Consider the following 25,972-nt stretch of genomic DNA (forward strand, 5'->3'; position numbering starts at 1 on the left):
GTACTAGGTAATAATCAGATCGGATTTTGCGAAGGTTTGAAGACAATTTCGGCATTACGGATTACGGTCTGGTGACAGTAAGTAGCCTAAAGTGCAGAATTAAAATAAACACAATGCATTAAAAGTTAACAAAGAATAAAATTTACCCAAATCATGTGTAAAAAAAAGGTAAGTAATGCAATGCTTGCAACTTGGTGAACCCAGTAACCCAAATGCTTAACCTCTGAGCTACTACTTTCCAACTGGATGAAAGATCACTTCAAAATCTAGTGGAACATCTTCCCAGAAGAGTGGAGATTAACAGGAAATAAGCTTGGCAAAACCAGGGCTTGAACCCCCCACTAACCAACCTTCTGATCAGTAACCCCAAAGCCTTATCCAGTGAGCTCCTAAGTTTCTGACTGAATACAAATGTCCACATAGTGGAACAACATCTGAGAAGATTGGCGTTTATAATACCAGTTAACTGGGACAGAATGTTAGTGGTTAGGGGCCTTGCTCAAGGGTCCAAGAGTGGCAGATTGTGGAACCTGGTTTGGTCTCCCCAAACCTTCTGATCAGTAATCCAAAACCTTAACCAATGAGCTACTAATTTTCTGACTGACAACATTTGAAAATCCAGAGGAACGTCATCCTAGGAAGCTGGAGGTTATTATATTATAACAGCAAATGGAGGAGGCATGGAGGAAAACGTATCGGTTTTGGACAGTGTGGAATGGGATGTTTGGAAAAATGGCATCTGAGGATGGAAAGGGGGTGTCCACAAACTTTTGACCCAACCATCAGACAGGTTGAACTTGTTAATGTTAAAGATAGAAGGAAAGTAATTAATGGATGAATTAATGAATGGATGAATGAGAAGAAGGAGGAGAAAGGAAAAAGGAGAAGCAGCGCACGCGACACGGTCACGAGGTTGGTTGGTGAATTGTCCCTTCCCGCGCCCCGTATCGGCCCTGCCGGTTCGCTTCCGGGTTTTTTTTTTAGTACCGAGCGGAGAGGAGATGCACACGGCACTCGAGTGAGGTAACTATATAAAAAAACCGCGATTCCGTTTTCACACACTCCCACAACATGGACCCGAGACGTGAATACATGCGTAGCCATTCGTCTTGCGTTTGTAGGCAAAGCGGAATAATAAATATAGCGCGGGAAAAGGTTGAAGGTTCCCGGGGCTTCTCTCTCTCTCTCTCTCTCCTGGCGTTCTTGCGCGTTGACGTGTGCCTTTACCAAACCTGGATCTTAGCTCGGTGGTTAGCTTCACCGTTAGCATTAGCTATGCATTTCAATTTCCCTCCCGTGTTATTCTTTGTGACGATTTTGACAGAGGATGTAAAATGGCGGCGTCTTTATAAGAAGACTATAATAAAAGAATATCTTCAATTTTCTATCAATGTGTATGTGTGCGCGTGTCTGTGTGTGCGGGCGCGCGCTTGTCGGTGCGCATGCGCGCGTCTCATGAGGTTTAGCATTTAGCTAAAGTTGCCTCAGCGTCCTCGGACGGGAAGTAATGCTTAAACAATATAACGAAATTGATTAAACGTGATATTTTGATAAAGAAAAATGGTTTGGAAAACCTCGGGGACTGGGTGTGGACTGGGTGCTGCTTATGGTAGGTTCGGAGCTCCGTTTTGAACTTAACCCTTTTAACCGATTTATATTTTGTCCTGAAAAAAATGATAGAAATAATTGCTTTTGTCATGTGTTTATGATGAAATACACGTCAATGTTTTAACCAGAAACACTTCACATATTTTTATATTGTATTTATTTCGTGAATTCGTGTCCCGGATGAAACGCCTTTCACGCGCCGGAGCGTGCGCGTGGGCGGCGGTGTATCCATCCGGGGAATGCGCAAAGGTGCGCGTGCTCGATTAAGTGCCCTTCTAAGGAAAGAGAGCTAGTGTGTAGACTCTGTATTAGTCACAAACCACTGCCTGGGGGTGTGTTTTTTTTTTATTATTTGGATTTATTTATGTATGTATATTAACGCAGGATAATTTTAACGGCACCCCTTAATGCGGCGCTCATTTCTGTTTGACTCTTTTTATTAAACATCCAAATAAATACATATAAAAAAGGTGAAATTTAAACCTCCACTGCAACACATTTATTTACAAAGTCCTTTCTTTACTTCGCTTTATACTTATATATATATATATATATATATATATATATATATATATATATATATATATATAATTATATATATATATATATATATATAATTATTGTTTAATCGCAAAAAAATAGTTTTACTGCCAAGTTTGAATTCAAACACCAAAATCTGCCAAATCCGCCGATTAAAACCGTCCGTGTGGAAACAAAGCGAAAGTCCTGTTTGGGGTCCTGCTGGTTTACGTAATTTAAAACACAGTAGTTAAAAACGTCTTGAAGAATATTTTGTCTTCATGCTCTATGTTGAGTTCGGTTTCACTAATAATAAACATAGAAGTGCATAAATTGTCCATATTTGTCCATGTTCATTAGATTGTTAAAGAGAAAGTATTCATTTAAGGTACATTTAAAACGTGTGATCAAGTTGCGATTAATCTCGATTGACAGCCCATTATATACATATATATAATGACACGTACAAAAATGTGCATATGCTACTATTATAGGTGTTTTATGATTTGATTATTTTAATTCTTTCTAATATAATAAATTCTGAATTGGGGTGAGTTTAATTTCTCAGTGCATGGAGATTTGAAAGTGTTTTTATATATATATATATATATATATATATATATATATATATATATATATATATATATGAATAAAACTCCCTGCAGACTAAATTTCACAGTCATTTATGGAATTAAATGGGGGGAAAAAAAAAATATTCACCGCATGGTACTGGTCCAAATTAGAGATAATGGTTATATGTAGTGCTAATGTTTTTGTTGATTTGGGAAATAAACGTTTAGACGTTTTTTGTTGTGAAACACATTCACACTAACACGTACTGGTTGTGCAAAACGACTAAACGTCACCGTGTTACTTCACGGTGTGTCACCAAGCAGAGGTATTTGCACACTTCCTGCATACCTCCATTAACAGAGTATATCTGATGACAGCACGGTTAGACTTATGGGTTTAGTACATTCTTCTGAAATTTCAGACAAGTCTGTGGAGCATCCAGGCCCTTAGACCTCATTATTAATGGTAATTATAACCAATTATGTCATCATTTGCCAGGTTAATGTCGACAGTGGCATCATACACTATTAAAACTCGATCTATTTTTACCGGTTCATCAACAATATGCCATCAGTCTGACTCAGACACCATACGGGTGAGATGATTTCTTGATGTGTGCTTGTCACGTCGTGTTACAGGAGGACGTTTTTTCAGATCAGCAAGCTCTATAGGTCACAGAGTTTGAAGTGTTGTCATGCCAAACTCCATGTGTATTACATTCGAATCATTCATAACAACCTAATTGTTTTGAGTTATCATATGGGCCGTTGGGTTTGGTCACATGACCAGAATGTGCAAATAGACCCTTGTTTGAAGAACTGAACATTTTACTCAAAAGCCACAGAATCGCTGCTGGCTATTTTAGAGGTCAGATCTATTTTCGATTGCGGTTTCAACTCGAACTAAATGCGTTCTTTCAATCCGGTGTGGACAATAGACAAAACGACGAAGCGTTTCATGGATTTATACAGAATAAACAGCACAGAACCTCTGTTTTCATTTCAGATTCTTTTCCACCATGTCCAGAGATACACCCGTAATAAATACATCACCCCACCTTCCTATCGAACCCCTTCTAAGAAAAGGAAACCGTCTAAATCAGGGCACATTCCTTCAAATTAAACCATATTCCAGGCTGATCTTGTCTCAGCTTGGACCTTCTGGATCGGTTCCTGTAATAATACGCGAATAGAAAATTGGGTGCCGTTGGGAACTAGTCATGATTGATATTTTTCAAGAATTGCCAACCCCCATAAGCGTTATTACTCATTATTATCTATCTAATCTAAGTGCTGAATTTTCTGTACAGACTAAGAATAAATACAAATGCGTAGCAGTTTAATTGACGTGTGTGTGCTCATTTCTTGTCAAATGCACCATTGTTAATTGTTATAATATGATGCTATTTATATTTATTTATGTATAAAACAGATTTAGTTGCATCTCTTAGGTACGGGTTTAAATAGGAGTCAGGAGTGGGCGGGGCTTGCGTTTCCTCATGTTTCTTCAGAGAAAGATTTCTGCATGATTTGGATTCTCACAGTTTCTCTTCCTCTTCCTCATGCTTTTCTTCAGCACAGCTGATTTTCACGCGCTGTGGCGTATTGGTTTTTGTCTGTATATACTATAATACGGATGCACATTACCGCTGTTTAATGAGCAAAGGTTTCAGTTCCAAAAAAAAACCAACAAAAAGAAGTTTCGGTGTTTTATTTAAAATTTGTACAAATGATTCCCATTAAACAAACGTGGTTTAGGCTGGCAGGCAGTAGGACTCATGTACCAAGTTCTTAGTAAATTGAGTAAATGTTTGCGTCACCTAAACGGAAGTAAAATAAAGTTTCCCAATGAGGAGGATCTGAGGGTTGTTGTTTTTGTTTTGTTCTTGGATTTATGAATAAATTATACCCAGTTAAATAACCCCTTTAACTATATATTTTATCGAGTTAAAGATATAAGTTTAACGAGTTTAACACCGGCGGCGAATTTTTTCCTCAAAATGTTATGACTTTATTCTCGTAAACTCCGATTATTATTATTATTATTAATTTTTTTGGTTTTTTTTTAATGCGACACTAAAACGCCTTCATACATTAGACTAAGCGTATAGAGACAAATTAATGACACTAATGGTTTGGGGATGATGTTTATTGGCTAAACATATAAAATGTAATGATTTTCAATGAAATGAATGAAATGAAAAATATTTTTTTTATGAAAAATGGCGGTTGTGAAAAATGTATTCATTAATCAAACACACAGCTCACGTTGTTAAAAGAAGACGTGTGTTGGCTCCCCGTGTCGTTTTTGGAAACCACATATGAACTTCTTGGAGTGAAGCCAGAACGTTGGATGAAGCCACTGATGTTTAATCAGTTCTTTAACCTCCAGGTTGTTCCCACACGACTACAAATAACTCAAAATATAAGATGGAAGTAAAAACAAATAAATGAGGTGTGTTTTTTTTTTTTTTTTTTTTATTAGATATTTTTTGAATTCTTACTGAGCATGAAAACGAAAGACACCTTTGAAATTCTCATCTTACCTACCGTGAGCTTGAGTCGAAAATGCACGTTGATGCTTGCATGGATTTAAAAGAACGTCGAGTATTTGAACATTTCAGTAAAAAAACGTGCAAAATTCATGGGATCGATGGTGTGCACTGGAGTCGGTCATCTTTCAAACGACCACACGCTTGTAACAATCTCCAGCTCCCGTGACCTCATATGTGTTTTTTTTTTTTTTTTCCATATAGCAGGCTGTTGGTGTTAAGGGATTAATGCATCAGCACGCTTGTAGATTCCTCGAATTTTTCAGGTTTTGCTGATATAAGCCTGATGAAAGGGTGGTCTGAAGGTCGAACTTTAACCTTCATTTGCAGGTTGGGTCATACGGCTTTGTTCGTATGGTTTCCATGAAGGATTTGAGTGAAATTCCATAAATGACTTTCCAACCTTTCAGTGTATTTGGTGTTTTTGTTGTTGAAATTGTAGCTAGAGGGAAATTCGATGCCTTGCGAGGTGAACAGATGAATCCGAAATTGAGCTCTCAGGCTATTTTTAGTATCTGATTATCACGAGCATCAGTGCAACCCGCCGTCTCGGATTTCAGCCTCCGACGGGCCGCCACTTCATTCCCGAGACGTTTCTCAAGATGCCGAATGTCATACACATCTGGAGTGTCAAGGCCACCTGCAAATTCGCTCGCTACGAGGATATCACACTGGTTAAAGTTTAAAATTAGTTTTGGTTTTTTTTCTGCTCTGTTTTAACATCAAATCCAATGTTTATTCCCCCAACACCAATCATTGACAATATTAGTGTCATTCTCGTGCCAGTTTTCTTTTCACATCCCCAGATGTGCACACAGATGTGCGTCCAGCATTCATTTCCACGCGTGATTTAATAAATAAAACGTACACATATTTCCTACCTAATCTCTAAACATTGCTAAGGAGTATTTGATGCGTCTACGCAGCAGATTATTATTATTTTTTGGTTCTTATGTGAAATCAAGGCATGGATTAGCAGGACAGTGTAACGAGGCGGGGCAAAAGTATACACACCCCTGCTGAAAATTGATGTGGAAAAAAAGAGACGATTCAGACATCCATATGAACGATCTAGTAGAGTCAATATTTTGCTAAATGTGCATGTTTATGAAAGCGCCAATCTTTTTTATTTCCTTTGTGTTTTACTATATGTATAGTGGTTGCAATGGTGGACATTGTCCCAAAGCAAGTTTAATCAAGAACAACCCCCCCCTTTTTCCATCATGAACAAAAGTATTGGCACCCTGGGGTTCTCTGGGATAAGTAATAAGGGCTGGAGAAGGCCCATTCCCACCACCACCATGTGCAATTAGAGGCCTGGGAAAATCCGATTTTGAGCAGAACTTTTTGCTTCTTTATAGGAAAATTAAGCACGTTTTTCTCCCACATATTTTTCCCCCTTAGTAGATTTCAATTCCTTATCACAAACAACTGTTACATTGTCACATGACTTTTTTTCTTCTGAATTTGTCCCGTCACTAAACCTGGATTTTCACTTGATTTACTTGATGTCGTTTTTCAATAACGCAGTTTATTATTATTAATTATTATTAGTACTAACATTTGCGAACATCAACAGCTTTAAAACAATTTTAAATCAAATGCCTTCTTGGTGTAAATAATGTAAAATAATATTTTATAATATCTGATCAACATAAAATATATAAAAACAAAATAGAATAAATAAAAAATAATGCAATACATCATTATATTATATTATTATATAAAATTGTATTAAATCAAATTGAATAAATGGAAAAACTGTTTCGATCCCAGTTGGGCGATACGGATTTGTGTACGTTTTCAAGTTTAAACGAACTTTTAAAACGTCTGTGAATACGTGTCCCATTACACCACTGTCCATTTCTTGGTGTAAAAACCTCATGACGATTATAAAAAGCGCTTTAATGTTAGAACAATATACAATATAGTTTCCTAGAAGCGAGGTGAAGCTGGCCTTCGTTTAGCACCCGAAACTTCACAGCTGTTCAATCAAGCGTTCCTAATCTCTCAAAGTTCACAGCTCACTGATGTTCCTCAGCTTGCTTCTTTTTTCCCCTTCAGCATGCGGTCACTCCGGTAGCCGATTAACTTAAATCCCCCTCGCCACCCACCCATTCCTATGCATACAAGTCCGCAACCGCGCCCTTCTTGACCCAAAAAATGCATCAGCGTGAAGGAGGCGTCCTGCACGCTGCTGTAGGAGAACATTAAAGGCAGGTCGATCTCCTCAGTCCGTCCGCGCGGCTCGTTCAGCTATCCAGACCAAACTTCGGACGGAAGGTACGCAAGGCCTGAGAGACGCATCACAGGTGCACCGTCGCCTTGTGCTGAAGGATTCGATTCAAACTTTTAATTGTTTTTGAAATGATATGTAGCTTTTACTCACTCGTTTTACTTTATTGTAGGACTTTCGTGTCTGAGAAGTCCAGGGTTCAGGGATCAGCACTTCAGGATCAGCGCTCGAAGGTGACGCTCAGGGCGGGAAAATTCCCAGAAACTTTCTATGGGAACTTTTATTTTCTGGGGAATTTGGGTAATATTGCAAGTTTATGGAAATTAATTAGACATTTTTTTTGGAAATTGATGTAAACCCCTGGCATGCATGCAAACTAATACAGATTTTTTTTTTCTTTGAGATTTTTTACTTTGTCAATTGTTAGACTGTGTTGCACGCAGCACAAGGAAGTTTCCGACGTTATTTTGTGTGCAAGATTGAAAAAAACGGTGTGTTATGTTACGGTGGAAATGCACATGGCCTCAGTAGAAATTCAGGTTGAAATTAAACTGAATAAAATCGGGTGGTTTGAACCCAAATGATCTACATTTAAGTTCCCTGCTGACCTTTTGTAAAATTTGCTGTTATAATTCCCGTTAATTCCGTAAATTTGCGGAATTTTGCAACCTTGCGGTCGGACGAAGGACATTTGAAGACGCAATCTTATTTCCAAACACTAGCGGCGATGCTAATATACATATAATATATATATATATACACGATACTATATGATTTTATATATATATAAAAATCTGTCCAAACCTGCCTATCAGGGAAAAGTAAGTAAAAAAAAAATGTATTCACATCATCGTATTTGTTGCTAGTTAAGTGCGAATCTTTTGCCGTGTTTTGACACATCGAGCTTGAGAGCCTTTTAACCTCGCCGGTCATCTATCTGGGTCGTACGTGTTTGGTTTTACGGTGTGTCTTGTTTATTTTTAAGGTAGGCGTATGTGCCTTTTTGACTAAAGGATCAAGGATTTCTGGGCTTGGCTCCCTGTAGCTCAGGCATTTGTTTCTTTTGGATCATCTTTTAACATTGCGCAAGAAAGATCGGTGTCACCTGGGATCACGTTGACGTTTCGATTTATAGAACACAACGGCTGATAGCGGGGTTCCTTCAGGTCCAAAAATATTTGTTTCCATACTATCACCCTGTTCGGTGTTCTAATATATGTATATATTATTATTTTTTTTTTTTTTTTTTTTTTTTTACTAATTCAATTTTTTCCACAATTTTTTAAAAAATCTGGAAACATCCGAAAACGTTTGTGTCATTGGATTGGATTTTAGTTCTGTTTTGTAGTTTCTTGGCGAGTTGCACGTAAACAATCCTTCCGATGCTGTAGGATTGAAAGTTGAAAGTCGATTCTATTAATCAATAATTAAAATGCGACATTATAACGTAACGCATGTTTATAGTTGCAGTTTAAAAATCATTACTTTAGATCTTTAATATTTGAAAAGTCTACTCTGGAAAAGTCTGGAATTTTGAAATGAAAAATGTGTAGGAACCCTGTGTTCAAGTGATCAGAATTTTTTAGGGATGCCTCAAGAGAGTATGCTTTTATTTGTCTAGTTTTTTATTTATACCCATTGTTCTAAGTACCGATCATGTGTCTCACCAGGTAGTACAGAGTAGAGCGTATTTGAGCATCGTATCGACCAGTCTCTAGAATTAAAATTTTCCTCTTGAATGATCTGCACAGGTTTGGTCAGCACGGCTCCACTTTGCTTCCAGCCCATGCTGTTCCATCCCTCCATCTGCCACAGCGTTCCAAAGCCTCTGCTCATTGCTCCAGACTATCAAGGCTTTGCGAAAACATATGCACATGCTCACTTATGTGGACTTGTTTTCTTTGTGTCTATATTTACATTTGGACGGTTTAGCAGACGTACGTCTCGAACCAGTCACTGGATTTTAAATGCGTAATTCAGCCAGGAACTGATGAATGCTAAACTTTTTAGACTTCATTTTGTGCTTATGTGTTTATCAGGGCTATAAAAACAAACTCGTCAATAACGCATTAACGCAAATTCATTTTAACGCCACAAATTTTATCAACACGCGATCAACGCATTTCTGAGTTTTGATAAAAAAAATCTACACACATAACTATAAAGGAGGTGAAAATAAAACCTCCAAAGCAACACTTTTTTCCACGACGTTCTTCCTCTAATCTGATATAAAAAAAAATCTATAAATAAACCTTTTTAAATCACTAAACATTTACTTTACGGAAGACACGCACATCCGGCGATTAAAACCGTCCGTGTGGAAACATGGCAAAAGTTCCGTTTAGCGTTCCTGAAGATTTCCGTCATTTAAAACGCCACAATTACTTTAAAAACATTTACAAGAATAGTTTGTCTTCATGCTCACGGTTGAGTTCTGTTTCACTAATAATAAACATACATTTGCATAAAGCGTCCATATTTGTCCACGATTGTCAGTATTGAATTCCAGTTCCAAGTTCGAATTCGTTGGAAAACCAGTGCCGTCTTGAAGTTTTTTTTTCCTTCGCTAGATTTTAATCAGTGGAAAAAAACAACAAAAGCATGCTGTTTTTCACTACGAATATACACCACGGTTCTGCTGAGAGGGTGTGTAAGGGTTCTCTCCTCTCACTGTGCGTCTACTCTCCCTATAAAGATCTGACAGACCTTCGAGCTCACATAGAGCGTCCTCCATAGATATGTTTGTGCCACATATTTAATGATTTGGGGAGCATTATAACGTCTTAGAGCAAAAACCAGCCCACATAGCTTTAATGTTAACGGTTTCTTGAAGCTCCAGGAGCGGAAATCACGTTCCGATGGAACATCAGAACCCGGATTGAAGTTCAATCCGATCTCTTGTCATCATTCCCTTTAAAGTTTGCGAGTTAATCAGCCGGTTTGGTTGATTGATACATCCATAGACTTACCTCACGGCTCAGTGGGTGTTTGTTTATTCGCTATTTTATATGTTGTCTGGTGTGTGTGTGTGTGTGTGTGTGTGTGTGTGTGTGTGTGTGTGTGTGTGTGTGTGTGTGTGTGTGTGTGTGTGTTTGTGTGTGTAAGAGAGCCAGATCGGCAATTAAACAAACGAAGCAGCCTGTGAATAATGGGATAATCCGGTTTGGCTTTACCGTAAGCCCCGTCGATCCGGGTTACACGTCGGTCGCTGAACCAAGGACTGACTCGCGCTCGAGCGAAGCTGGAGAGACGAAACGAGGCGAGTCATGAGAGTGCATGAGAGTCATATGAACTCAGCTGACTTAAAGACTTTGGGAAGTTTCCTGAGCAGCACAGTCTCTCCTAAAACAATGCCCTCATCTCTAGCTTTTGTCCAGCAGCTTAGAAACAAGGGGCTTAATCATATCGCTGACCTTCTACTGTGCCAAATTGTTGTCACTCACTTTTGTCTTCTTTTTTTTTTTTTTTGTCATGGAGTTTCTGAGATTGCTTAGAGATGAAATAACAGGCTGAAACGCTTTTCTGATACAAACCACTACTTTGTGATTCAGTTTCAGAGCAGAGTGAAGAGTCGGGGGGAGAAAGTCTTCGCATCAGGACCGGGGCCGAAGTGGAGGGCCGTAGTTGTACGGTACGTACTGGTTAGTTTACAACAAAAAACCCCTCATGCTCTAAAGTCTGATGTTAGACTGGACGCTGTGTGTGTATGTGTGTAATGAAACAATGATCAAACAATGATCAAACAATGTGTTCAAAGCAGTTAAAAAAGAAGGTGTAATCATATATATAAATCAAACGAGTACGCCAACCACACCCCCCCTCCCTCCCCACCAACACACACACACACACACACACACACACACACACACACACACACACACACACTCACACACCACTGACCAGGCAGATACTAAGGATGATTAAATACATGAATGCTGCAAATTCCTCGTTCCTGCTTATAAATATGGTCTTTTATTGTGTTGTGGGCTTCAGATGAAGTGTGTGTATATAATTGACGTTGTTTTAGTGCCACATAAAGACCTTCACGGTTTCAGCCCCACCTACTTAAATTTCAGCGCACGTATCACTGTTCACTAATATCAACGATTTCCTTCCCCTCAAAGCTTCAAGAGTCGAGTATGTCTACATGTGTACATACGTCCTGTGCTGCACATGTGACTCCTCACCAGCACCTCGGAGTAGTTCCACCGTGTCATCATGTGTGCTCGCTCTTCCAGCAGATTCCGGTCTGATCCGAAGTGTCTCATGATTTTTTATTTTTTTTTTTTTTTTTTTCTCCCCCACACACGCGCCTTTAGCTTAAAAACAAACCCTTTTGCGCAGGTAACAAAGAGCACATTGAGCAGGCAACACTGCCTCGTTTGTGAGGCCCGATCGCCTCGGAATGAGCTGCGCGATTGCCCTTTCCTATCTCCTGCGGGGTTCAGAGGTCACTGCACTCGCATGTTTATAAACACAGGCAGCGAGCGCTCAGACCGAGGCTCGATACTCACTGTTTGAAAGCGAAAGCCAGCCTGACCCGCGTGTCTTTTTAATTCCACGTAAGCGTCGCGATCGGGAAGCACACACTCAAGCTGGTGTAAGTACAACACGTATGAGACCACCAAAGCAGGAGAAACCCATCGAAGCTGCTCGCTGCCAGTTTCTTCTTCTTTTTTTTTTTCCTCAACTGCCTTACGAACGATTTCATTATTTCTTTTTTTTTACGCAGCAGCATGTGATGCGATCTCGATCTAGCCAGAGCTGTTACATTTACGATCTCTTCTGAAGTGTAATAAAGAATTATTTAGGCTGTAATCTTTTGTTTCGCAATGGACCGCTCGAGGATAAAAGCGTATCAAAGCGATAATAGTTATGATTTTTTCCTTCCTTCTTCCACTCGTTCCCCTCAGGACTGATGTCGCGATCGAGCGTCGAGCGCTTTCAATTTCGCAGACGTCTCGAACGCCAGAAAACGAAGAACTTCCGCATTGCGTCCGCAACTGAGATTGACGTCTCCGCTGCTCAGTTACCTTTTATAGGGCTGGTCCTTGAATTGACAGACAAGCCGATTTCTTTCTTTCTTTCTTTCTTTCTTTCTTTCTTTCTTTCTTTCTTTGTTTTGTTTTTTTAAATCAAAACTCTTGCTTGCATTTGCCTTTCATCTCTCAGGGCATTTATTCTGTTTTTGAAGTCTTTATTTGTTGAAATCCTCCCTCCTTTTTCTTGCTCTTTCTTTTTCTCCTCATCCCTCCTTCTCTTGCTCTCTCTCAATCTCTCTTTTCTTTTCTTTTTTTTTTTTGCTCTCTTCACCAGAGGGTGCATTTCTTTGTAAACAGCACTTCTCCAATGTGACCATCACTTTTTGTCGTTTTTTTTTCTCTCACACAACAGAGGCTGATGATAGAGAAATGATGTCAGTCACATCTTTAAATAAATAAATAAATAAATAAATAAACAGATTAGGTGATGAGAATAATCGGCTGCAGATACGAATTCTGGAAATTTACGCCGTTTGTATGTCGATTTATCAAGTTAGCGATTGAGTGGTTTTGTCCTCCAGGTATGTTTGTGAAAACTTGTATCTACTGGGTTCAAATGATTTTAAACAGGACTTCATTTAGCGATGTCCATGTGACGCTTCCTCTAACGCTCATTGAAATGCTCATGCAGCACTTGTGTTTGTTTTCTGTTCGTTTCTGTGGTGTTGTAGTTCTTCCTTTCTTCCTTCCAAATATAATTCGCTTGTATTACGACTTCATATGAGACCAACAGCCAATCAGCTACTGTTATTAGAGCGAATCTCTCTCTCTCGGATTGTACCACAGACGTGAAACGGATGCTATTTGTCAGCGTTTAGGGCTGGGTTAAGGGTAACAACGTATTTTTGTGTTTGTGCGTGTGTTTGTTGTCGTGATATAGATCTTAAATTTGATTCTTAATGGTTTTAAAAAGGTCTTAAATAGTTTTACTATCTATGATCTATGAGTTTACGGTGGTATTTTTCTTTCTTTTATTCAACTTACCAGAATTGTTATAGAATTGTTCCTTTTATTTATTTACTTATTTATTTAACAATTTAATTAATTTTATTTATTTATTACCAAGTTATTCATTACTAATTTATTTATTAGCAATTATTGAAAATTATTTAACTAATCAGAATTCTTATAGAATTGTCCCATTTAATCATTTATTTATTTATTTATTTATTTATTTATTTACCTATATGTTTATTTAACAATTTAATACATTTTATTTACCTATTTATTTCAAACCAATTAATTTTGTAAAATGTATTTATTACCAATTATTGAAAATTCTTTAACTTACCAGAATGCTTACAGAATTGTCCCTTTTTATTTATTTTTGTTTTTGTTTACTGCATTGAAATTCTCCCATAATTGTCAATCGTAACCGTGAAACCGTTATTCTCTCGTTAGCACTTCACTTTGTTTTCTGTGTATTTCGATGCTTCTCTGTCCAGAAAAAATCAAATCCACCACAATTCAAGAGACTTGTTTTCATTTCAATTTCCACACATCCATTTTTTTTTTCTTCTTTTCGCAGCGGTGTCGAAGTGAAGAGACGATGAGAGTTCACGCCCACACCAAGTTTTGCTTTCTCTGCGTCTTCACCCTGCTGTTCCATCAATGCACTCACTGTCATGAAAGCGGCCACCACCATCACCACCACCACCATCACCACAGCAACGAGCACGAGCATGACCACGATCACGACCACGACCGTGTCCACGACGACCACCAGATATCAATGGAGTCTTACGTAGGTCCCCCCGATCACCCGGTGCCTGTGAACCGGAAAGAAGCCGCAGAGCAAGAGCAGCATTACTACATCCAGCAGCTGTTTCGGCGCTACGGCAAGCAGGACCTCCTCGACTTCGGAGGCTTTCAGGACCTTCTGCTGAGCCTGGGATTGGGAGAGGTGCGAGTGGTGGAGCTGGATCACGACAACCTGGGCCATGACCACGTGGCCCATTTGGACCTTCTGGAAGTGCAGAAAGGGCTGCATTCTCATTCAGGTGGGACCTCACACACGAAGCATTCTAACCACCACCACGATGCCCATGAGGGAAGCTCGTGCAGCCCCAGTCTCGCTGCAGGAACCAGACCGACTGTAGAGAGCAAGTCTCATGGGCGGAAAATTAAGGATGGAGACCACCATCATGACCACGATCATGACCACGATCAGAACGCTGATCATGACCATATTCACGAACACTCGCATGAACACGATCATAACCGTGAACAAAATATTCGGACCGAAACACCTCACCATAAACATCTCGAGCCCACTAAGGAACACACCACTGAGCAGGAAACCAATGACCTCACTGGAGACAGCAAAGAAAACAAAACACATCATCGTGGCCACCACCACCACCATCATCATAAACACCCTCATCCTCACCACCACCACCACGCTCCAGGCACTACGGACCAGTCGGGGCCTACGCAAATGACCTCGGCGTCGCTGCAGCTCAGCAATCCTGAAGCACTCGCTCTCCAGAACTTCAGTCACCCTCCAACCTCGACGCCTAAGAGGACCAGGAGGACACAGAAGGGTAAAGGACAGACCAACCCTACCCTCAGCTCCTTAATGGATGAGAGCGGGAACGTTCACAATCATAACCATGACCAGCACCACAAAGGACCATCTTTGAAAGAAAAGCGCGCCGTCCCGGAAAAGATGATGATGATGATGAACCCAAACACATCACGGCTTGAAGGCATGCTCCACCAACACGAAGAGGTACTTCATTATTACGGAAAAACTCTTACGCGTTTGCAAACATTTTAACTCACTCTTTTTTTTTTTTTTTTTTTGTCTAGTGTCTAAATCTCACGCAGCTGCTCCACCACTACGGCATGAGTCCCGACTTGCTCATTTCCCCGGCGCAGTTCACCTACCTCTGTCCCGCCCTGCTCTATCAGATAGACAGTCGTCTGTGCATCCGCCATTACCATCAGGTCGAAGTTGAGGAAGCGATTCAAAACTCAGGTACGATTATTATTATCATTTCAGACGGTCTGATATTCATACAGGGTTCCTACACGTTTTGGACCAGTATGAAAGAGGACGGAATTAGATTTGAATTTAGTTTTTTTACTCCATTTTATTTATTTATTGTTTTTCTCCTAAAAAACATAAAACCATGGCCCGAGTGTTGAATAAAGGGTTAAACAGGCTTGTTATCTACATTCTCTAAATCAGAATTCTTTTGACGTTTTACCGACGGTTTATAACTCGCCGTAATAAAGCAGTAAAATCATTACACATCCTCACACACAAAACAACAAACAAAACCTTACTACAGGAAGCAAGTCGACTCGTTAGCTTTTCATTTTTCTGCAAGTCGCATGATCTAACACATTAAAGACGATTACACTGCTGTATACAGGGAGCAGGAATTTGTATATCTGCGAGTCTAATTTTATATGATGTGTGAAAGTGGAGTATGAATGATGTCTTTGTGTGTAAGGTTGTGTTATCTCCATGAGGAAAGGCCATCATGTGCTCTCACTCGAGACTTAGTTCTGTTAATCATCATTAATAACGAATATGCAGTAAAGCGGCGCGTAAACTCGACCCAGTTCAGCAGACACACTCAACACTTGTTTTATTGAAGGAACACCTTTACAATTTAAAGTGGAGCAACAACAAAAATAAATAAAAAACTATAGTAATTAAAAAAAAACACACACAACAGACCAACCCTTAAGTCTAATGTGCACTTTTGCAGCTAAAAACAAAAATACCCAGGTATGTAATTTGATAATGAGAGAAATCGCAGATTCAGAATTCCAGAGCACACGCACCCATCTAACTAATCTTTCTGTGATTCGAATGTTTCGTTTTCGTGACACGATTTTTTTTTCCCTCTTGCATTATTTTATTTTTATTTTTATTTTTTTTTACTTGGGAACAAATACGAGTTTAAATGTAGCTAAGTGCAATATTTAAAACTAATCAAACATACAAACAAGGCTGCCACTTTTGGGGCCCTAGAGCAAGGCCCTTAACCCTCAGTGCTTCAGGGGTGCTGTAACACGGCATCCTGATATTTATGTAATCAAAATTTGGCCAAAAATCTTACTTTTTGTTATTTCCTCCGGTTGTGACGATATTTTTTTTTGGTTGTTGAAGGGGTTGCAAAGGGGTGAAACCTTCCATTGTATTTTTTTTCTTTCTTTCTTTCTTTCTTTCTTTCAATATTTTGTTGTTTCTTTCTTTTTATATTTTCTTTCTTTCTTTCTTCTTTCTTTCTTTCTTTCTTTCTTTCCTTTCTTTCTTTCTTTTATTTTTTTTTCTTTCTTTCTTTTTATATTTTCTTTCTTTTCTTTCTTTCTTTCTTTCTTTCTTTCTTTCTTTCTTTCTTTCTTTCTTTCTTTCTTTCTTTCTTTCTTTCAATATTGTCTTTCTTTCTTTCTTTCTTTCTTTCTTTCTTTCTTTCTTTCTTTCTTTCTTTCTTTCTTTCTTTCTTTTCTTTCTTTCTTTTATTTTGTCTTCTTTCTTGCAATATTTTATTTAATTTTTCTTTCTTTTTCTCAAAATATTTTGTATTTTCTTTCTTTCTTTCAATATTTTGTCTTTCTTTCTTTCTTTCTTTCTTTCTTTCTTTCAATATTTTGTTTCTTTTTATATTTTCTTTCTTTCTTTCTTTCTTTCTTTCTTTCTTTCTTTCTTTCTTTCTTTCTTTCTTTCTTTCTTTTATTTTTTTTTCTTGCAATATTTTCTTTTTCTTTCTTTCTTTCTTTCTTTCTTTCTTTCTTTCTTTCTTTCTTTCTTTCTTTTCTTTCTTTCTTTATTCTTTTATCTTGTTGTTGTTTTCAGTATTGTGAGGTCTTTTTGTCTCCCCTGAACAATATCATCATTCTGGAACCCGTGTACTCGGTGTGGTGTCAGTAAGTCGTGACCATGTGTAGTGAGTTCTAAACAGTACAGTCCCAGTGGAAAACAGTGTCTGTGTGACCTCTAAAACTCTGCACTAACCCTCATTAAAATACAATTAACATGATTGCTTAATGAAGCTAATTACCTTTCATTTTTATTTTGCTCGGTACCCTCTGTGATCACTCCAGCATATCTAATCAGGTCTTCCATTGGAAAGTCAAAACTTATTTGCTTGCGCACAGCATCGCTGCATCGCTGTATTCAGTGTACGATTTCAGTGGGACAGCCGTGGCGGTTTTATTTATTTATTTATTTTTTGCTCGTGGTTCGGGTTGCACAGGGCCGAAAAATCTCTGGGAACTTTGCATCGGAATTTCATCTGGGGAATTTTGAAAATATTCCAATTTGGAAACTTACCAGGAATTTATGGGAATTAATTAGAATGTATCATATACAAACATAAATATAAACATATTTGGTCATAATTTGACATGCATGTAAACTAATACAGATTTTCTTTCTTTCCTTCCTTCCTTCCTTCCTTCCTTCCTTCCTTCCTTCCTTCTAAGAGGCTGTAGAAGGCAAATCTCAGGCTGAACGTTCAGTAGTTTCAGTGATCTGATTCACTGAAGAAAGAAATTGGTGCTTTCAGTTCGTTTTTCATTTTGGATCATTCATTGAACCTGAAAGCAAAAAGTCGCACTAAAGGCTGAAGAAGAAAGAAAACGAAATCGCTTTTCACTCTTCACATAGACATAGACAGATACAGCACACTGAAATCCTTTCTTTACATATCCTAGCCAGTTAGGAAGCCGGGGTCAGAGCGCAGGATCAGCCAGGAAACAGTGCCCTGAAGGAGAGAGGGTTAAGGGCCTCTCTCAAGGGCCCAACATTCTCATTGTGGTGGTGTTGGGGATCAAATTGCTGATCCTCATGGGCAGTAACACAGAGCCATAACCAACAGCTTCCAAATATCATTCATACATGAAGAACATGGAGAACTGCTGTTTTTTATTACATTTGTTGCAATTAGCAGCATTTCTTTCAGTAATGTGTCTTGCCTCGGCTACGTCCAGTTCACACGTTTAGTTGATCCGGAGACGTTTATATTTTTACATTTCGTTAAAAATACGTCACACAACCTCAACTCCACGGCATGTTGGGTTCACAACCTGTGGGGTTGAAACGTTAGATCTTTTGTAAAGAAACCGTTCAGTTTGTTTTTGGGTCTGCACCCGAGTGCGAGGGCTGCGTTCTCACCTGCGCAAACAGACCACACCGGGTTCGGGTTCTGTAGATGAAATACTGCGTATGTGACGCACCCTTAGACAATACAATCATATGGATCGTATGAAATTATTTGAAGTTTGGGGCAGATGAAAGGGGCACTATGTAACTTTACCCTCCTTAAATGTTGACTATAGACTGCTGCCACCTGCTGGTACAAGCGAGTTTTGTTCTCCCGTACACGAAATGTCTGGTGTGTCAGATGCGCCCCTTGTTATACACCCTAATTTGCAGCCGATTAATAAAAAATATCACAAAACAGCTTGAATAATCAACTAGACGATCAATTGTTGACCTCTAGTCCACATTCAATTCTGCCATTCGAACAGCACCGAGTTCTCGCTCTTGTCGTTGCAGCATGGGTCTGGGTGTGGGGCTTCGTGTCCATCACGGTGATCAGCCTGCTGTCTCTGCTGGGTGTGGTGCTGGTGCCCATCCTCAATCAGTCCTGCTTCAAGTTCCTGCTTACCTTCCTGGTGGCGCTGGCAGTGGGCACACTGAGCGGCGATGCCCTCCTCCATCTGCTGCCACACGTAAGATCACACAAACCTTCGGACACGACCGCCGATCACTGCCGGCCCAGTTGGAGGGTTGAGATCTCAGAGATCACATTTTTCTCAAGGTTCTTTGTTTTTATCTCGCAGTCTCATGGGAGCCACGACCACAGCCATGGGGAGCACGAGCACGAAGAGGAGGAGACGGATTGGCTGGTGAAATTCGACGGCGTGTGGAAGGGGCTGACGGCGCTCGCAGGGATCTACCTCCTGTTCATCATCGAGCACTGCATCAGAATGGTCAAACATTACAAAGACCACGGGGTACGTCACTGATACAGGTGTTAAATTTCAATCCTAATGGTCTTAAAAGACCTTTAAAATATTTCAAACACAGAAACCCTGTGACTATGAGAATGCATTGAAACCAGGAACTGAGAACTTCAGTAACTCAATGCAGGTATTTTATCTCCAGTGGTTTGGTGTGTGCAGGGTGGCTTCTGTCGGAGGAAAAAGAGAGGCAAGGACGGGAAGATCGGGAAGAAGCTGTCCGATCACAAGCTGAACAGGCGCTCAGATGCCGAGTGGATGCATTTAAAACGGTTAGATGATGGTAAGTGGCCATTTTCATATACCATAAGACCGCGATGGTGATATGCAGCATTTAGCAGACACCCATCACACACGCTTTGTTTGAAGACAGACAGTGACTCAGCGCTTCAGACGTTACATAATAAACAAACTTCCTTTTTTTTTTCAAGCTGAATCTCAAAATCAATTTTTTTCCCCCCGCAATCAGCTTCCCAGAACGACACTCTGATGACTGAAGCGCAGCCTCCAGATTCTCCCAGCAAGACTCCACTCGCCATTACAGACTCGGAGCTGTCTGGAGCTGCTGCGGAAAACAGCCAGCAGGCCAAAACTAAGAAGCACAGTCACGGCCACGGCCACTCGCATCACGGCCACTGCCACACGGAGAAGGAGATGAAAGACGCAGGCATCGCTAGCATTGCCTGGATGGTCATCATGGGAGACGGCATGCACAACTTCAGCGACGGGTTGGCGATCGGTAAGGCCCGCTGAAATGTCCACAATAACGCGGGTTCAAATCTATAAAAAAATGGTGCCGTTTCAGCAAAATGACTGATGTCGGAAAAAACGCAATGGCGCAATATTGAGTCATGAATCGTGGTCTAATTTCATTTTCATATCTAATCCTATCCGAGTCCGACCCATTTCTAAATCAAATTTCAAAGAGCACCTTGTAACGAAGAATCACTACATCAGTATTATGTGCCAAAACGCGTGCATCAACATCAAATAACCTGCTGTAACACAAACGATCGGTTTATATTTACGTCTTTCTATGCGTTTTTATATAAACGGCATGATGGTCGAATAAAATAAGGATAGAGTATGGATAAGGTATTATGATGGGATTGGATTAGGATTAGGATAAGGATAGGATCTTCCTTAAACCTTGGCCTTCCTTTTTTCCTACGGCCTGGTGGCTCCATCCTCAGCATTCTTCTACCGATATACCCCATGTTCCTCCTCTGCACATGACTGGATAAGTGTAGGATATGGATATAAATAAGGATAGGAAATGATATGTATAATTAAAGGTATAGGATGAGTGTGGGATCTGAAGAAGTGTGAAATATGGATCAGTATAGGATACGGAATAAGGATATGATATGGAAAGGACATGGATCAGTATAGGATATGAATACAATAAGTATTAGTTCTATAATAATGGATGCTAATGAAAGAATAGGTTTTTATCCCAGCTTTAACACACAATAACCGAAAATGGGAGGTCCTCTTAAAACACACAATTTCACATTCATCGTTGGCAAATCGCTGCTGTATAAGCAGAGCAACACCAACACCACATAAGCGTTATTGCTCATTTTTTCTGATGCTAACGAATTCTTAATAATACACTGAATTCCTCTCAACCATTTTCAAGGTCTTTTCATTGCATCATACTGCTTCAGAGTTTTTTTCCACAATACCCGATGGACATGTGTAGATACTAAAAAGAAACTCCAAATTTGACAGAAATGGATACTGTATAATGTATTTGAATTCTACCTATAGTAAAGCTGTGGGTGCTTTTTTTTTAATTTTTAAAATTTTATTTATTTTTTGCAGGTGCTGCGTTTAGCGCCAACGTTACAGGGGGAATCAGTACATCTGTCGCTGTGTTCTGCCATGAATTACCTCATGAACTGGGTAGGTCACTGAAAAACCCATATAGCTATCATTCTTTTTTTAAACATATAATATATATTGTATTACTATCGGAAATGATCAACTGTTGCGTGTTAATGACCGACATCTAAGTTTTTTATTTATTTATTTATTTATTTATTTATTTATTTATTTTACTGCTCATAGTGTTAGCATCAGTTTTATGCCTCTGGAGTTATCCAGAGTGCTTTTTTTTTTTTTTTTTTTTTGTTTGTTTTTCAAAAGCGCATCCTCACTAGGTCAAGGACTGAAAGCATCATCGATCGAAATTCCCCGCTGGGAAGTCTATTACAGAGAAAAAAGAAACGGAATATAAAAGCAAGGTCAAGGCACTTTTTAATAGATTTAATAATTCATAATCCACACGCTTGATGAAGAGGTGAGCCTTCAGACATCGTTTGAAGGCTGCTAGTGACTCAGCGTTTTGTACAGCCAGCAGGGAAAGTTCTGAGTCTCGCCACATGTTGCTCTTGGTCCTTGAAGCATTATTCATGCAGTCATTACCTCAGTTCTTGAAGCTGGAGGATAAGGATCTGAGGACGAACAAATTCGATTGTCACAATGGATTTCATGAGTCGTGTCGAGATTGTCAGCATGTTATTTATTCAATCCTGATGCTCTACTTCTGAATGGAGTTTTTTTTATTATTTACACTCAATCTCCATCATAGTTAATAACCTCATCATCTCCACTGACATTCTTATTGAGCGTATAGGATCAAATGTATTAATGGTCAACCGATTCATCAGGTTTTCCAATTAATCAGCATAAATAGTAAGATAGCATGGATTACCAATAGTTTTTCCTGCTTCCAGCATGGTGTCATTAACAAGAGCGGCCACTAGAGGTGAATCACTGTCGTTGCATGCTGTGCGCTATATTCAAGTATTTATATTTTATATTAAAAAAAATTATATTTATTAAGTAATATATTCATATTTATTTCATTTAAGACATTTTCATATTTCATTTTTGGATATTTCGGTATTTGTAATATCCACTATCGGTCGACCTCTAAAATGTTTGATGTTCAAATTTATATGTGCAATTTGCTATAAAGATAGAATCGAATTATTTAATACGGTTTAAAAGACATACAATGTTCACAACAGGTTTATTATTTATTACAGGTTTACATTTTTTTTTTCTTCCAGTAACCATAAAGCATACTATATGTATACTATAGTATGTGGCAGAAGTTAGAAGAAGAACCAAAAAGGACGACGAATTAGAAGAAGAGCCAAAAAATTACGCCTAGTTACACCATTTTTCCCCAAAAAAATCGTGTAGGACGAAGTTGCCGCTAGTGGCCTTCTCGCCCGCCCCTGCTATATTTAGTATATACGGAAGGTTAAGCTGGCCTTAAGGATGCCGCTGCTCACTCTTAGCGCAGCCGGATCTCCCGTAATATTTCTCCCGGTTGTGTGAGTAATGGCTTTTCATTTCCAGCGATGCCTCATGCATCCCATATCAATCGATCACCTTCTTCCAGACATCAGGCGGCGAACAGAGACCTTCCGTCCCACCTCTTTGTGTTCGTCTGCGTCCTTTCGTGTTTAAATGGAAGGAAAACAAACAGTAACCAAAACAGCCGTGCCCTCGATCGATCATGCACCAGATAAAACAAGGGGAAAAAATTATATTCTTTCTAGTTGTTTGGATTACACGGAGAGAATTATTTTTTTTTTTTACAAACTATTTATATCATTTTTAGTAGATGCGCTCTACTTTTATTATTTCGAAAGTTACCAATAATTTGTAACCAGCATTTTCTACGATCGATTTCTCTTCGCTTAAGAGCTGCATCCTCCTGAATCCAGAACAGGGAAAAGAACGGCAGGTTCTATTTAATCTTTTTTTCTTTCCTTCTTTGTCTTTTCAAGGCGTGTTTGTAAAAGGGGTCTGAACCAAAGGAATAAAAGTGTACTTTTTGTACCATATTGAATCGTAACACATCGTATTGCGGTGAATTGAAACGCACATCCCTTATATATATGTGTGTGTTTGTGTGTGTGGGAACAAAGAAGCTCGTATGTATCCTATGTTTTTAGATATGTTTATATTCTTGCTTTCCCCGAGGGAGCACCGAGTGTGTCAGCGCCTCTTCCTGAGGTTCTGCCTACGTGGTGGTAATGAGCGCTGTTTAGCACCTCGGGGTGCAGCTAATTTCCTTTTTGACGGCTGTCTTAATTGCGCCTGTCGACACGAGGGAAAAAAGCGGCGTGCAGCCGAGCCCGCCTGTTTCCCCAAGACGGATTGATGCGCGAGACACGTTAATGACGTTAATTAGCACGAAAAGGGGGACAGGTGAGGAGGCGCGAGAATCTAGGCCGGCGACCGACTCCTTTCGGCGGTTTCTGATCCGTTTTTGCTTGGGGACGGAGACCCGTTTTTTTTTTTTTTTTTTTTCCAGCTCGTAAAATAAACACGTCCAAGATTAGCGCTGTGGAAGCGGCACGATGCAGTGGGACTGACGGCGTTGCCTTTTCTCTTTTTTTTTTTTTTGTCTCTAGGTGACTTTGCGGTGCTGCTGAAGGCTGGGATGACGGTTAAGCAGGCGATTGTGTATAACTTGCTGTCAGCTCTCATGGCCTACTTCGGCATGGTGATCGGCATGGCCGTGGGTCAGTACACGCACAACGTCACAAGCTGGATTTTCGCCGTCACCGCTGGAATGTTCCTGTATGTGGCCTTGGTGGACATGGTGAGTATTAACGCCCTCCTGAGGAATCCGTCCGCAATGGGAACGACAACACCGAATTCCTTCATTTTTTTCGTTTCTTTTTGCCGAACAGATGCCCGAGATGCTGCACGGTGACAGCGAAGATAACAAATCCTGCCAGCTGGGCCACTTCGTCCTGCAGAACGTGGGCATGCTCACGGGATTCGGCATCATGCTTCTCATCGCCATCTTCGAGGACCGCATCAAGTTCAACTTCGACTAGCCCGGTCTCCTCGTCGCGACACGGCGCGTCCTCACGTTTCATCCGTCTCCTCGTGTCTTCATTCGCTCTCCAAGAGGGCCTCCGCGGCTAACGATGGACATTTTTTTTTCCCTCCGATCATTTGAGGGTTCCGAACCCGAGGAAGCACAACACGGACACAGAAAGACATCTGTCTCGTCCCGCTTTTATCTCTCAATGCTAGCATGTCCTAGTCTTGTATCGTGTGAATCAGTAGGTGGAACGTCCTCTAAATGGCGCTACATATCAGTAAAAGGGAAATCCCACAAATTCAAGGCGTATCCCTTTAATATCACCGTGGACAAATTGTTGAAAGAGGCAGACACCCCTCCATCCATTCATCCAGCAATTCATTCGTTCATCCATCTATTCGTAGCACGCTTGCTGGCCAAATCATGATGTAAAGAGTTTTGTCCGGTGTTGTTAAGCCATTAGCTTTCAAATCTTTATATACCGGGAATGAACGGCAGTGGGGGGACGCAAAAGGCGTCCGAGTGTGCGTTTCCAGTTGTGTAGATCTCACCTGCTTTCCACCATGCTTTCCACTGTACTGTACGTAGAGAAAGCGCACTACATTTCATCGCTCCCCGAATACGAATATTCTTTTTTTTGTTGTTTTTTTGTTGTGTATTTTGAAGGTTAGAATAACACGATGGCAAGGTCGAGCTGCTAGATCAGATCTATCCGATCAACCCAATACACAGGCTATCAACCCAGTACACAGAATATTTACTCGTTTGTCAATTTCTGGCTTGTTAAAAACAGCGAGTGCGTTCAGGATCTTCACGTGCCCATTTATTTGTCTTGACTCCAGCGTTCGTTATCGACTTTTCTGTTACCCCGGTCTATTCGAAAGCGACCGCCGACGGTTTCTCCTTCGAGAAATCCAAACAAATAAGGACGCTTGGTTTTGCAAATCACAGCACCGACGTTTTCCCCACCGAAACACATTCCAACGCTCGATTAGCTTCCCGAATGAACCCTGTTCTACGAGCCGTTCTGTTCGTTTATCCAGCATTTCTTAAAACGGACCCAAGCATTGCACGTGGCACGACGAGCTACACGGAACAAACCCTTTTCTTCTACTTTTTTTCCTTTTTCCATTTGGTCAGTGTTTAATTTCTATTGGTGAGGCGAGAATTTTGTTGGTTTATACAAGCATTCCAATTTCTGAGCGGGACGCAACAAAGACACGTCTTTCAGTAAATCAAATTTACTTTATATATAGGATGAAAAGAGAAGTAAAAGTATGCAATGCGATTAACAAGCGGTTTATGGCATTTTCATTCTTCACACGGATACTGCAGCTTGTATTTAACAATAATCATCACAAACAAAAGTCTGGTCTTTGAAAGAAAACTTTTTTTTTTTTTATGGGGGGAAAAATGACTTTTTTTTTTTTTTTTTTTTCTCTTTTTATTTTGTTCTCCCTATCCGTTCCGAAAGCCTGCGTGTATACTTGTCTTCGTCTCATTTGTTAGTCTTGCTGATGTCGATGTGTCTCGAAAAATAAAGGTACACCAAACAGCTCTTTTTGTGTTCCAGCGTGTAAAATAATACAACCCCCCTC

At 39.9% G+C, this 25,972-nt stretch overlaps 2 protein-coding genes across 5 annotated transcripts in view; one reads left to right on the top strand and one right to left on the bottom strand.

The window, feature by feature from the left end:
* Positions 1 to 882: 882 nt before the first annotated feature.
* On the top strand, positions 883 to 25,931 carry slc39a10 (solute carrier family 39 member 10). 4 transcript variants are annotated; one of them, XM_046843412.1, is made up of 13 exons: positions 932 to 1,023; positions 7,316 to 7,534; positions 7,660 to 7,720; positions 11,039 to 11,118; positions 14,058 to 15,260; positions 15,341 to 15,509; positions 19,047 to 19,222; positions 19,334 to 19,507; positions 19,676 to 19,796; positions 19,983 to 20,252; positions 21,341 to 21,421; positions 23,953 to 24,143; positions 24,235 to 25,931. In XM_046843412.1, the coding sequence occupies exons 5-13, from the start codon at positions 14,079 to 14,081 to the stop codon at positions 24,382 to 24,384; spliced, it is 2,514 nt and encodes an 837-aa protein (XP_046699368.1). In that variant the 5' UTR covers positions 932 to 1,023; positions 7,316 to 7,534; positions 7,660 to 7,720; positions 11,039 to 11,118; positions 14,058 to 14,078; the 3' UTR covers positions 24,385 to 25,931. The 4 variants fall into 4 exon arrangements, with proteins under 4 accessions (XP_046699360.1, XP_046699368.1, XP_046699379.1 ...); XM_046843423.1 differs by lacking the exon at positions 7,316 to 7,534 and having other exon boundaries at positions 988 to 1,023; XM_046843404.1 differs by lacking the exons at positions 7,316 to 7,534; positions 7,660 to 7,720 and having other exon boundaries at positions 883 to 1,023.
* Positions 21,753 to 25,972, bottom strand: part of dnah7 (dynein, axonemal, heavy chain 7) — a 92,701-nt gene continuing 88,481 nt past the window's right edge. The window contains 1 exon segment of the mRNA XM_046843368.1: positions 21,753 to 21,972. The gene's annotated coding sequence lies outside the window, so the exon portion shown is untranslated.

This window comes from Silurus meridionalis, chromosome 3 (assembly GCF_014805685.1).
Source record: "Silurus meridionalis isolate SWU-2019-XX chromosome 3, ASM1480568v1, whole genome shotgun sequence".
Taxonomy (NCBI): Eukaryota; Metazoa; Chordata; class Actinopteri; order Siluriformes; family Siluridae; genus Silurus; species Silurus meridionalis.